Source organism: Aptenodytes forsteri, unplaced genomic scaffold (genome assembly GCF_000699145.1).
Source record: "Aptenodytes forsteri isolate BGI_AS27 unplaced genomic scaffold, ASM69914v1 Scaffold66, whole genome shotgun sequence".
NCBI lineage: Eukaryota > Metazoa > Chordata > Aves > Sphenisciformes > Spheniscidae > Aptenodytes > Aptenodytes forsteri.
This window is the reverse complement of record NW_008795131.1, coordinates 6,442,210-6,455,166: the sequence shown is the minus strand read 5'-3', so window position 1 is coordinate 6,455,166 and position 12,957 is coordinate 6,442,210. Positions and strand designations below refer to the sequence as shown.

The following is a 12,957-nucleotide window of genomic DNA, read 5'->3' as shown; positions in this document are numbered from 1 at the left end:
GAAAAGGAGGCTGAGGGGAGACCTCATCGCTCTCTACAACCACCTGAAAGGAGGTTGTAGTGAGGTGGGCGCCGGTCTCTTCTCCCAAGTAACTAGTGATAGGACGAGAGGAAATGGCCTCAAGTTGCACCAGGGGAGGTTTAGATTGGATGTGAGGAAAAATTTCTTTACTGAAAGAGTGGTTAAACATTGGAACAGGCTGCCCAGGGAAGTGGTTGAGTCACCATCCCTGGAAGTATTTAAAAGACGTGTAGATGAGGCACTTAGGGACATGGTTTAGTGGGCATGGTGGTGTTGCACTGACGGTTGGAGTCGATGATCTTAGAGGTCTTTTCCAACCTTAATGATTCTATGATTCTATGAATTCAACAGAATTTTATGGTCTACCATTCATAAGCCACAGTCTTTGGGGAACAATTCTTTGCAAGTTTTAAGATGAAAAGCACAGAATTTGTCTTTTCAAAAAATCAGTAGGAATTGCACAGCTCAATCCTAGGTGGTGCAGAAAGGGCAGGAATTGCAGGTTTCCATACACAGACCTAACACAACTTGCCCAACAGTAGCACCTCCCAGCTCCAAACGACTATCTTGTAATGGGCTGGGTGTGAAGACTAAAAGTTTAATCTAAATCAACAATTCAAATGTGTCCCAGAAAGAGAGCAATATTACTGTCAGCCCTATTTTCCAGACAGACAATCAATGCATTAAAAGATGAAAAGATCGGAGTAACCTGGTCTTGTGCAATGGGACCAAAAAAGGCCTTTCACTCACCTCATATGAAAATTTCCAGTTGTGAAAGCTGATCATGTCCATCTATTTTGCTGGTTACCAGTAAAGCAATCCATCAGTCTGTATGTGTGGCATATGAAGCACAGGAAAAGTGAATTTCACAGGCATTTTACAGTCAGTTATGTTTTAAACAACTAAAAATGAAATTGCATTTCATCAATTGCCTACCTGAGAATTCATCCTCATTTGAAGCACTTTAATTCAATTAGCTGGATTTGCAGCGTAAAATAGTAGCATACTGCTGACAGAACTGACCAATGGCTCTTAAAATTTAATTAGGGTGTATTAAATCAATAGTCATCCTTTGTGGCAAGCTGTATTACTGAAATTACATTGTTATTTGCTTGCTTGTTTACTTTATATTCTACAAAAATACCATTAATTATAGCTTTTAAAAAAAAATTTCATATTGCAGAAATAAGGTTGCAAGCCCAGGGTATGCAGCAGATTTTAGAATGTCTTCTTGGCTTCAGGCATGAGAAGCATATTGACAATTCCAATCCTACCAATTTAAGGATGCTGACCGCCTTAAGCCTGTTGTACAAATTAAGTTTCAAAACAAAGAAACAGTCAAGGTTCACTGGGGTTTTGCCTGTTTCACTTTTTTTTGTGTGCATTTGTGGTTTTTTTAATGTTTACATTTCAGAAAATGCAAATGTCTTAAAACCAAAACTATCCACAGAAATGTGACTTTTTTTTTTCCTCACAAAGACTTCAAAAGAAACAAACTCACTGCAAAACAGCCAACAGACAAATGTTTATGGAACCCTTCTAAAAGAAGCCCAAGTTCAAGCTCCTGCTACAAATCTGGTAGAACTGGAATTTAAACTGTTTTACAGAAAACTTAAGTAATTGTATTGGGTTTACATAGCAAGGTCTTGGTAGTGGGGGCCTACAGGGGTGGCTTCTGTGAGAAGGCAAAGGAAGCTGCCCCCATGTCCAACAGAGCAAGCTCCAGCCAGCTCCAAGACGGACCTGCCGCTGCCCAAAGCTGAGCCCATCAGCAACGCTGGTAGCACCTCTGTGATAACGTATTTAAGAAGGGGTAAAACGCACTGTGCAACAGCTGTGAGAGAGTGAAGTGAGAAAATGTGAGAAACAACTATGCAGACACCAAAGTCAGTGAAGAAGGAGGAGGAGGAGGAGGAGGTGCTTCAGGCACTGGAGCAGAGATTCCCCTGCGGCCCATGGAGGAGACCATGGTGACACAGGTTCTCCCCCTACAGCCCATGGAGGACCACAGTGGAGCAGATAACCACCCTTCAGCCCATGGAGGACCCCATGCTGGAGCAGGTGGATGTGCCCTGAAGGAAGCTGCAAGCTGAGCAGAGCCCACACTGGAGCAGGCTCCTGACAGGAACTGTGGCCCACAGAGAGAAAACCATGCTGGAGCAGGTTTTCTGGCAGGACCTGTGGCCCGTGGGGGACCCACGCTGGAGCAGTCCTTTCCTGAATGACTGCACCCTGTGGAAAGGACCCATGCTGGAGCAGATCTTGAGGAACTGCAGCCTGTGGGAACAACCCACACTGGAAAAGTTTATGAAGGATTGTATCCCATGGGATGGACCCCAGGCTGGCACAGGGGAAGAGCATGAGGAGGAAGGAGCAGCAGAGACAAAGCGTTAAGAACTGACCACAACCTCAGCTCCCCATCCCCTTGCATTGCTCGGGAAGGGGGGAGAAGAGCTGGGAATGAAGTCAAGCCTGGGAAGAAGGGAAGAGTGGGGGGAAGGTGTTTTTAGTTTGATTTCTCACTAGCCTACTCTGTTACAATTAATTGGTAATAAATTAAATTAATTTCCCCAAGTCAAGTCTGTTTTGCCTGTGATGGTAATTGGTAAGTAACCTCCCTGCCCTTATCTCAACCCACAAGCTTTTCATTGTGTTTTCTCCTCCTGTTCTGCTGAGAAGGCGGGGTGATAGAGTGGCTTAGTGGGACCAAAAAAAAAATCCTGTCTTTAAGATATAAATGTCCTTTCCATAGCAAAGAGTGGAATGATGAATCAAGAGAGAACAGTGAAATTTGTAAATATCCCATATGAATTTATAATGGTTATTTCGGAATCCGGGATCTGAAACCAAATCCCCTTCAACCGGCTGAGGGCAATGGAGGCTATTATCACCCATCCCTTTGGAACAGTTTTCACCTGTCACAATGGACCAACTGACCCTGTAGAGCTTCCTTTCATATAGTATGCTACTCCACTTCAGTCTTGGAAGCTCTTGTTTGAGTACTCTGGATAACAGCCTGGTTAATTTCTCTCTTCAGTGGGCCAGACAACCACTTCACACACTCATCAACAAAACATTGTGTGACTACAATCTTCTAATTCTCCGTGGTCTTTTCATGATGCAGCAGTCATCCTAGATACCAAGGTCTTCTGAATTCTGTACATGCAAAAAAAATGACTGAGATTAAAAAGGTCCTCCAAATCATTCAAAAGATATGGCCTACTTGAAAGGAGATTGCTGTCCTCTTAGGTGTACCCTTGCACTAGAATCATCAATAATATGACCATCTTATCATAAGGAGATGTACACTTCACAATGAATTCATACGCCCAAATTCCAGCCTCCAGGACCAGCTCCAATTGTTCTTCTGTGCTACCAGGACACCTTGGTCTTAAATAGCACTGCATATCCAAATGAATCTACGCAAGTTATAAGTTTACACAAAAATATCATCATAGTTGGGGGTGAAGAAAACATATCCTTATAGTTGGGGGTGAAGAAAGGTTAAAAAATCCCACATTTTCAAATGTGATCTATAGTAGGTAACCCTATAAAGTATATGTCTCAATATGTTTGAGTATGAGCTGCATGAAGACCAGAGTGTCAGAAGAGATGAAAGAAAAGAATGAAGAAGTCTTGACTACCAAACTCCTGCCTAGGACACAAATCTACTCTGCACCAAGTGTAGGCACATTAATTTCACTTAAGTTGGACCAACCTTAAAGCAGAGGAGCTTTAGGCACCTGAACAAGAATGAAACAAATCAAACAGAAGGTAATACATGATTAAAAGCACTGCACTTAAGCAGGAACTGCTTAAAAACACACACGCACAAAATCAGTTGCCAGAAGATGTAAGTGTTAGTCATTCTAATTTTCATCAACTTTTCAGTTAGAGTATTTTAAAAGGCAACAGAGCACTTACTACATTCTTGCTAGTATAAAAATAATATTTTGTGAGGTATGCCAAGCATTGACTCTACAGTTAGAAAACAACAGAGTAGCCATTATTCAGTCGTGATCCATTTTCCTTTTACTGCAAGTAATCACAAATAATGCCTCTCAGGATCACAAGTGTTTCACCAATAAAGAGCCAAATTTTATGTTTTGCCTTATGTGCAATAATATACACCACAGCCGCTTTACTGAGACTCCATGCAGTAACCAAGCACAGAATTCGGCTCTTTAACGGAGTAGCTAGGTTTGTCTCTGGACTAGAAATCTGCAGGATGATACTGTATAACAGTTGGCAATAAGAATGCTTCTCCACTTGTTTCTTAGAGGTCACAAAGTGACCTCAGATGGTTATAACGGTTGGCATTCATGCAGCTAAAATTGTAACTGTTGTTCTAGATGCTCAGTTCTCTGTATCACTTGGCCAGGCCCCAGACCTGGATAAACCGCTTGAGGAAACATTAAAGTCATTTTCATCAGAGCCTGCAGCAAATGTGCATAAGCAAGCAGACACTTCCATGCATCTCCAATATATTCTTTATGCACCAGAAGAGCAATAAAACTTGACTGCTTTCCAAAGGAGCTCTTAATGATCATGTTACTTAAAACACTGGAGCTCAACATACGTCCTGTCATACAACACGGTCTTTTGAGAGACAAAGCCAGACAGATTTATTTTTGCTTTTTGTACTGAGGTCAAGGTTCCCTTATTTGCCTTAAGTAATTTCATAGCTTTACCGCAATATAACTTTGAGAAGGTTCAGAACAAGAAAAGTCACCTATTGCCATTTTAATGAGCATACAAACTTTATCCACAAGTGTATTTGCCCTCAGATATTAAGTACATCTTCTGGTGAAAGCCAGAAATTGCATGCTCCTGAGAAGCATGAGTTGTGCAAGAGCAGACAGTCAAAAGAATCAGAAATTGCACACAGCGATTTTCAGATGTTCTCTAATTCTATCACATCTTACAAAGATATGTATTTCTTTTCCTTAGAAGAAATAATGACCAAACAAGAACATGACAATTACCTATTATCCCACAACTACACCACAAATTCACATTACTGCAAATATCCTGCTATTGTGATTTTAATACATAAGCTAAAATAGGCCATTTCAACCTTCCTACTCACACATCCATCTATCTTTCTGGAGATCATTTCCACATCTCTCTAAATTTCTAAGGGAAGCTTTCGTAGGAAAAAGCTATTCACAGAGAAGAAAGATGCACAAGCACTTTCCACTCACTGCCAGACAAACTTTCCTTCAGGAACTCTCCCACCAACGCTAAGGACAACAGCTCTCTTTCTACCCATGTCAAGGTCAGTAAGCAAAGCTGTTACACATACAATGCATTCCTATCACATTACTGAGTAATTAAAAGTAGTATGACAGGGCAAATAGTCAAAGGAGGTCCATAAAGATTGCATTAAGATCTCAAGCTTGGCATTTGCTAAATTCTGAAATCTTGGCTTTGCAAACTTAGTTCTGGGATATTTGGCAACTGTAATGAAATATAGCCTGTCCTGACCTTCTGGTGTGTTGGGCTCCTGTCACTTCAGTGAAGGGCTGAAAGTGAGATCTGCGATGTCAGCCAGCCAACTGAATAGGCACACTGTTTTCACATCCAAACTGCTTCGCAGCAGCAAAGGGACAACACAGTCCCAAAACTCACTTGTGTCATAAAAGCTACAAACGATCTTGGAAATCCACTGCTCTTACGGTTTCTAAGGTTGTTTTTGCTTTATAAAAAGCACAGAGCTAAATAACAGACAATGAAAAATTAAGCCTCTGGGCAAGAGGAAGAGAGTCCAATGTCCCTCAAAAGGCAAGTCAGTCTCCTTTTGTTCAAAAGGGAACCAGTTGTGCTAAAAAATGCTACTGACAGAAAAAACACATGGAAGAAATAATAGAAAGGAATGGAGAGTAGCAGCACAAGTAACAAGACAACACAGTCCTTAATGAACTGAGAGTTTGAATACCTTCAGCACAATCTCCAGACAAATTTTTTTCTGCAAAGCAATTTTTTAATTTTATATGTTCACGCTATTCTTGCTTGCTTTTCTTGTGGAAGAGACACAATCAGCAGAGGGTAGCAGAGAGCTCAGCAAACCAAAAATCCCTACCAATTAACTGCAACATGTAGGGATAATGACTGCACGAGAGACAGCAGTACCTCAATGTTAAAACCGTTCAAAGGCTTGAACAAAACACTTTTTTTTTTTTGTTTCTCCAAAGCAAATTTGGAGAAAACAAACAGTAAACAGGAAATGCTAAAAAGACCACTCCATTTCAACACAGCTGCCTTTCCCATCCTGCCATGATCAGTCAGTCCTGGTTGGAGTATTTCACTATACCAAGAAACAGCAGCTGGTAGCGAAAGGAACATTACTGCAGTCACAAAAAGGATACATACCCTTGTTGATTAGCAAAACTGCTTGTGTGATCATTATGCAAGCACCTTAGCCATTGTGAAATTTTTCCACAATTGTACCAAGGTCAACTATAGGTGGAATTCTGTTCTTTTCCCTGCTGCAAGACACTTGCGGTATATACAGCTGGTGTACAGAAGACCCTTCTCCTTTCCAGACACCTTCTACGTCATCTCTCAGTGAAAGAAGGCAGTACAAGAAAAGCGAAGCCTAGCAACCTTTGCCTAGAAGAAACCTCTCTGGCATTTCTGGTAAGACGGCCAGAAATCCAAGTTGTCCAGCAATGGTTGTTGGCTCACTGAGGACAGGCAGAAAACCAGAGAGCCACAGACAAAAGCAGAAACTCAACACAAGAAAAATCATAAAACTTGTGTGTTTTGTTAAATGATGCCAAAAAAGAGGCCTGAAGTTGCAATGTAGCTTGCACAAATTTATGCACAGCAGCCCTGTCTGTGGCAATGATCCAGAAAATGCCAGCGGCTTCTACCCACCAGTTAGGAAGGCAGAGGTGAATAAAATTCCCCAGCGTGGAAGTTACCAACCCAGGAAGGGCAATCTGATCTACTAAAGCTGCAGAACGCAACCTTTTTCTCACTGCAGTTCAGTGTAATTAAAGCTGGTTCATGTTCATGGATGTGTGATGCTGGTCAGCTGGCAAAGCCCAGATATATTGGCATTGAACCACACTGCCCATTGCTTGACAGTGGCATGTTTCTTCTACTCTTTAGAAAAATAAGGAAAAATAAGATGGGGGGGGGGGGGGGGGGGGGGGGGGGGGGGGGGGGGGGGGGGGGGGGGGGGGGGGGGGGGGGGGGGGGGGGGGGGGGGGGGGGGGGGGGGGGGGGGGGGGGGGGGGGGGGGGGGGGGGGGGGGGGGGGGGGGGGGGGGGGGGGGGGGGGGGGGGGGGGGGGGGGGGGGGGGGGGGGGGGGGGGGGGGGGGGGGGGGGGGGGGGGGGGGGGGGGGGGGGGGGGGGGGGGGGGGGGGGGGGGGGGGGGGGGGGGGGGGGGGGGGGGGGGGGGGGGGGGGGAAGAGGTGACAAAATGAAGGGCTAAGAGCAGTAAAGCCTGCTGTCTGTATATGGAGACTGAATCATAGCAGCACTGCTAATCTCCAACTGCAATGGCAAGCACTTATCTCCCCTATGGAGCTCTGCGGTTCTTCATCCATTTTAGATGTTTCTGGATTCCCTCACACTTTAATTTGTGTGTGTGAGAGAAAAGAAAAAAGAAATGGTATGTTAAACTCTTATAACACTTTCCAGCTCTCAAGTCCACATTTTAAAAAAGGCCAAATATAACAAGAGACAGGCAACTGAGGGAGAGAGGACAACCCTACTATTCATGTGACCTTATTTTAAGTCTCATGCAGGTTTGGTCTCAAACAAACATGTTTTGACCTCACGGGTAACATCAACTCCAGCTATGGCATTTTTTCCCCCAGGGTTTCACCCTTTGAAATGCTGACACACGTTTAAGTTTACATGTCAATTACTAGCTTGGATTGAATGACATGTTTTTTCTGCAGCAAGTATTTGCCTAGTTTGCCAGTTAAAATGTACAGAAACCTCATTTCCCGCTACAAAGAAACTCAAGTAACAAAATATAAAGCATATATTGAATTCAAAAGTATGCAAATAGTCTTTGCTGTATGTGCAAAGACTTCTTCACCTCACTTTCTCACTGCACTGTGTCAAGAGTACAAAAACAAACCAACAACAACTTCAACCTTACAAACATTAACAATATATACTTAAAGTAAGGATATGAACTCAAGATAGCTGGAGGAAATGTAAAGCACTGAAATCCAACAGGCTGAATTTGTTCCTAGTGCTCAGTACATGCAATTTTCCTTAACATAAGGGACAGATACTTTGCACCAGGAGTGAATTTAAATGCATGACTATGATGTGTGAAAATGCTTCTGTTCCACAACAGGGAAGGCATCTGCATCAACATAATTTATGCAGCTGTATGAGTTTTTAATTCAGCTTGATTGCTGTTTGTGTTATTTTCTGTAATGAAAACTTAATAAATTTAAATGCTGCTGCCAACTTTCCCCCAAAGACTTATTTCTGCCTCTGATGAGAAAGGTTGTGCTGGTCAAGTGCTCTCAGTCACACTTACTAAGAATCAATGATTGAATTAAATTATATACTTGCCATTTACAAAGTTCCTGAGGACCTTGTCTGTCTCACATTGGAATTCTGGCATTACCTAAGTAAGTAGCATCCAGTGGGTCTTCAGCTCTGCCCAGAGCATACTGCATCTTCTCATACATCTTCATTTGTTGAAAGAGCCCATAATTATGTGCTTTATTAATCAATTTATTAAACCATGAAAAAGAACCAGTGCTCTGCTCTCTGCACAGGCACCCAGCAAAACCACTAGAGACTGACTGAATTGTAACAAAGCTCTCTGCAACCAAAGCCAATGAACTCATCATTCTCTGAGAGCCATAAGTAAATCCATCTTGGGGGGGTGGGGTTCCCTGAACCAGCAGACCATACTCCTCACATCTTTCCACTGAATGAGTGAAGTACCCTGGGAAAGAAGCCATATAGGACATCTTCCTCTTTTCTACATAATGTTTTTAAAGAGAGAATCCAGCTTTACCTGAACTTTTAATTTTTTACTATAAACAATTGGGCTAAGGCTGAAATATCTTTCTACTGTGGCACAGAAGACAACATAGTCTTCCTTCAAACATTGTCCTCCTTCCCTCTTTGCCTTTATAATTTGCATCTGGTGGTTGCTAATCACAGACTTTTCTAAAATTGCTGAATCAATAACACTGTTCAGTCTTGTTAAGCTATAACAAAAGCACTGCACAATTATCTGCACTAACACCACTGCAATATGACCTATCAGCACCTGGCAGATAATTCTATGAAGATAAGATACAGATGAGTACAGGTAAGGCAAAAAAGAAAAAATAATAATTAAAAAAAATATCAACAAGTAGCTAATCAATAGGACTAAATCTGAGAATACAAGGTGACAGAGGAAAGAAGGAAATGCACATAATTGCCTCGCCTATTTAGAAAGCTGATGTATTTAGCAGGGGTGCATCAGGGAAAATAGATTCTAACTGGCAGTGTGCGTTACAGCCAGAACTCTTTCTTTTGCGTTACTGAAATCACATTCTGGCATAATGAGATATGGTACATGTAATATTGGCTCAGACTGGTGTTAGCCCAGTTCTTAACGACTTCAGTCCTTGCCTGACATCTCTGTTCAAGAACGGTCAAAATCAGCACAATGAACCGTGACCTAAAAGCCACAGTACACTTGCAGCATACGTGAAGCTATCTCGGAATGTAGATGCATCTTACACATTGGCCAATTCATCAAATGCTTTGAGTTAGGTACACTGGCTCTAAAGCCTCTTCTAATATAATATCTGCAAGAATGCAAGGATAGCTGGTTCTTGGCAAGTCATTTAGAAGACTAACTCATATTCGATGCAATACTGTATTAATTTTTCTTGCTACTTTGTAGCAGAGAAAATGGTATATTTACAACACATACAGTATCTCTTACAAATTGCCATTGAATCTCTGACTCTAAATGAAGTTACCAAGCAACATAAGTGAGGCCTTGATATCATTAAGAGTAAATGCAAAACAGAAAAGTTTTTTCTTCTCTAATTACCTATTTAACAATTGTAAATACACTGTGTGTATTGTGTCTACCTGTCACTTAAATACTATCTAAATAAATCATGCTCATGGTAGGTAATCAAGAAGTTTGTGACTCAGATAAATATTACTTTTCTACACCTGTATACTAAAATAAACCTGTTCACAGCTATCTTCAGAATTGACTACATGTAGCAAATCCTTAAAGAAAAGCCTCCTGAAAAGGCTCTTAAAATGGACAAATCCATCAAATTCTTTAAAAAGCTAGATTAATTAACAAGCACCATTATACATGAGCCCCATACCACCGACGGGTAAGGAAGTTAGGTCCTTCTCTCTCCCAGAGTCACTGAGGTAATTTTAATTTTCAAACGACTAGGCAATTTAGGAGCCAAAGTAACAATTAAAGGAAGACTGCTTAGGCTTTTGTCCTAGGTGCTGGATTCTTACTGGTGTATCAGTGCCCATTTCCCACTCATTTCAGTGGCACAGTTACCTAAATGTTTACCTAAAACGGGCCCCAAATACTCCTGAAAGTATGTGTCCCCTTGAAAATTCCAGATAATTATTTGCTGACTTTAAGAAGCAAAATAACCCAATGGCAATGACCAACAAGTCTCTTATATATGTTGATTACAGGAAACATGCAAAACATAAGTTGTGGTCTTGTAATCTATCTCATAGTTGTTGAGCTGAGTCCAACATTGACTTCCCACTGAAGTCAATAAATTTGTATTACCTGGCCTGCCAGAGAAGAAGTTTCCTCCTGAAAGAGATCATTGCAATTAATTTCTCAGCACTAAAATATTACTTACATGTCTATGTAAAGCTTTTAACTATGGGTACTGTAAATGATATTTCTGTTGAGTATTTACATAATATCTGACAACTAATTGCTTCTGTAGTCATATTTTCTTGTTAACTTTAAATTAATATGTAAGGCGAGCTAAACATTACCTTGATTTTCTTCCAGTTTCCCAATTGTTTCTATCTGCTCAACAAGGTCGTTTGAGTTCCACTGGCTCATGCCTATGAGAATGGCACTTTTTCCTTCCACCATCTCTTCTGTAGGAGGAAAAAGGAGAACACAATAAATTGCAGTGACAAACAAGAGAAAAAAGACAGGGTGAGAACTAGTAATTGAGAGAGAAATAAACACTCATCATGGTCCCTATGTGCATGACTCTCCAGGAAAGCTTCTCGCTTACCGATATGCCCTACAGCGTACCTACATGCTTCATATATTGTGTGCAGGAAAACCATGGAAAAGAGGGGACTGCCTGAATTTTTGCTCTTACCTTGAGCAGTCACTTAAAAACAAAGCTTATAATAAATCACTTTGAGTGTTTAATATCAAGTAACAGAATTAGCCAGAATTCTTCCCCCCTCTTGGAAAAAATTCGTAATTTTTTTTACTTGTTCTGCAAGCATTGCAGAACGAAGATCAAACCCCCCTAAAATAATTATGCACATCTGTGTTTTTTTCCTAACAGCTAACAAAAGCTTCACTTAACCTACCAGTTTTGCCCAATCCGTGGTTCTCATTCTTCAGTTTCTACAAACTGAAAATACTTTCAGTATTAAAGCACCAACCTGTAATTTTTTTTTTCGTGAAATTGACATTTCATGAAGGCTGACAATAGACTAAAACTATTTTCTCACCAGAAGTCATGTAAATATTTTTTATTTAATATTTACCCCAGCCCTGGGAAGTAATTTAGTAGGCTGAAAGCCTAGGGATACTCTTTCTTATGGGACTGAATGGAGCAGACGTGCTTCAGAGTACATGCACTGAAAAAGACAAAAGCTTGCTACTGTCAGTATCACTGTAAGCTGCTTGAAAAACGAATGGCCTTTTTGTTCTAAAAGCCTCCCACCTGATAGAGGAATACAAACACCACACTTCCACAGATATAATTCAGTCACCACTAACCCTGCCTCCATAATCCAGTAGCAACGTGAACAAAAAAAAACTGATTTTCTGTGGGTGATATGTGTGAAAATGCTGTAATAATACTGTTGAACTAGTAACTATCTAGCACTGATACAATTATATAATACATACTGATTACATACTTATACTATAGAGTAATCAAAACAGTCCACAATAGTTCACAAACTGTATGAGCTGCTCAGAACACGAATACAACACTTTCCAAGATGCAAGGGAAACCTCAGACAACATACTGGGGCTTTTATCAGTCATACACTGGCAGTTCAACATTCATTTCAGCCTGAAAAGAGAGCTGTAAATGTGTCTATAATTAAAAGCATTTTAAAGTTTACTATATATCACAATTTTAACCTGTAATCCAAAGTAGTATTTTCCTACTCTAGACTGGCCTGAAGTGAAAGTCTCTCTGTAAAAGTCAGCATTAAACCATCAGTATTAGCCAGTAGATTTCAGTATCCTAAAATTCTGACTTCAGAACATTCAAAAGGCAGAGCAGGGGGAAGAACGGACACACAGACCATTTTAAGGCTTTTCAAGCATGTTTTTTTCCCTTTTATCAAAGCCACCTGTGCTCCACAAAGCTTTAAATTTTCATCCAGGGACACAGAGACATAATGGAATGGCACCAAGCCCACAGCACAGAGAACCAGCTCTTTTATTGGGATCCCATCCAGGGAGGGGGGCAGGAAAAGCTGAAAGCACAAAACACAAACCATAGATATTCTCTCTCTCTCTTAAAAAAACCCCAAAAACAAACAGGCCTAGAATTTGTAGAAAAACATTTTCCTTCAATTTAACAGCTGTTTGGCAAGAAGGGTACATTAGTCCTTTCTGAATAAATTTACTAAAAGCATTTCAGCCTGGCTGTACACAGCCCAGAATGGTCTTTGTACCTAGGGTGAGTACACAGAAAAAAAAAGTACAATGAATAATCATGGTTCTTTACTTGTTAAGGC

The 12,957-nt window shown here is 41.0% G+C and overlaps 1 protein-coding gene across 1 annotated transcript in view; it reads right to left on the bottom strand.

Moving 5' to 3' along the window:
* PITPNM3 (PITPNM family member 3) overlaps window positions 1–12,957 on the bottom strand; it is a 144,197-nt gene that overhangs the window by 78,948 nt on the left and 52,292 nt on the right. The window contains exon 4 of the mRNA XM_019471787.1: window positions 11,005–11,112. Within this exon, the coding sequence (XP_019327332.1) occupies window positions 11,005–11,112 (108 nt within the window). The remainder of the gene's footprint in view (window positions 1–11,004; window positions 11,113–12,957) is intronic.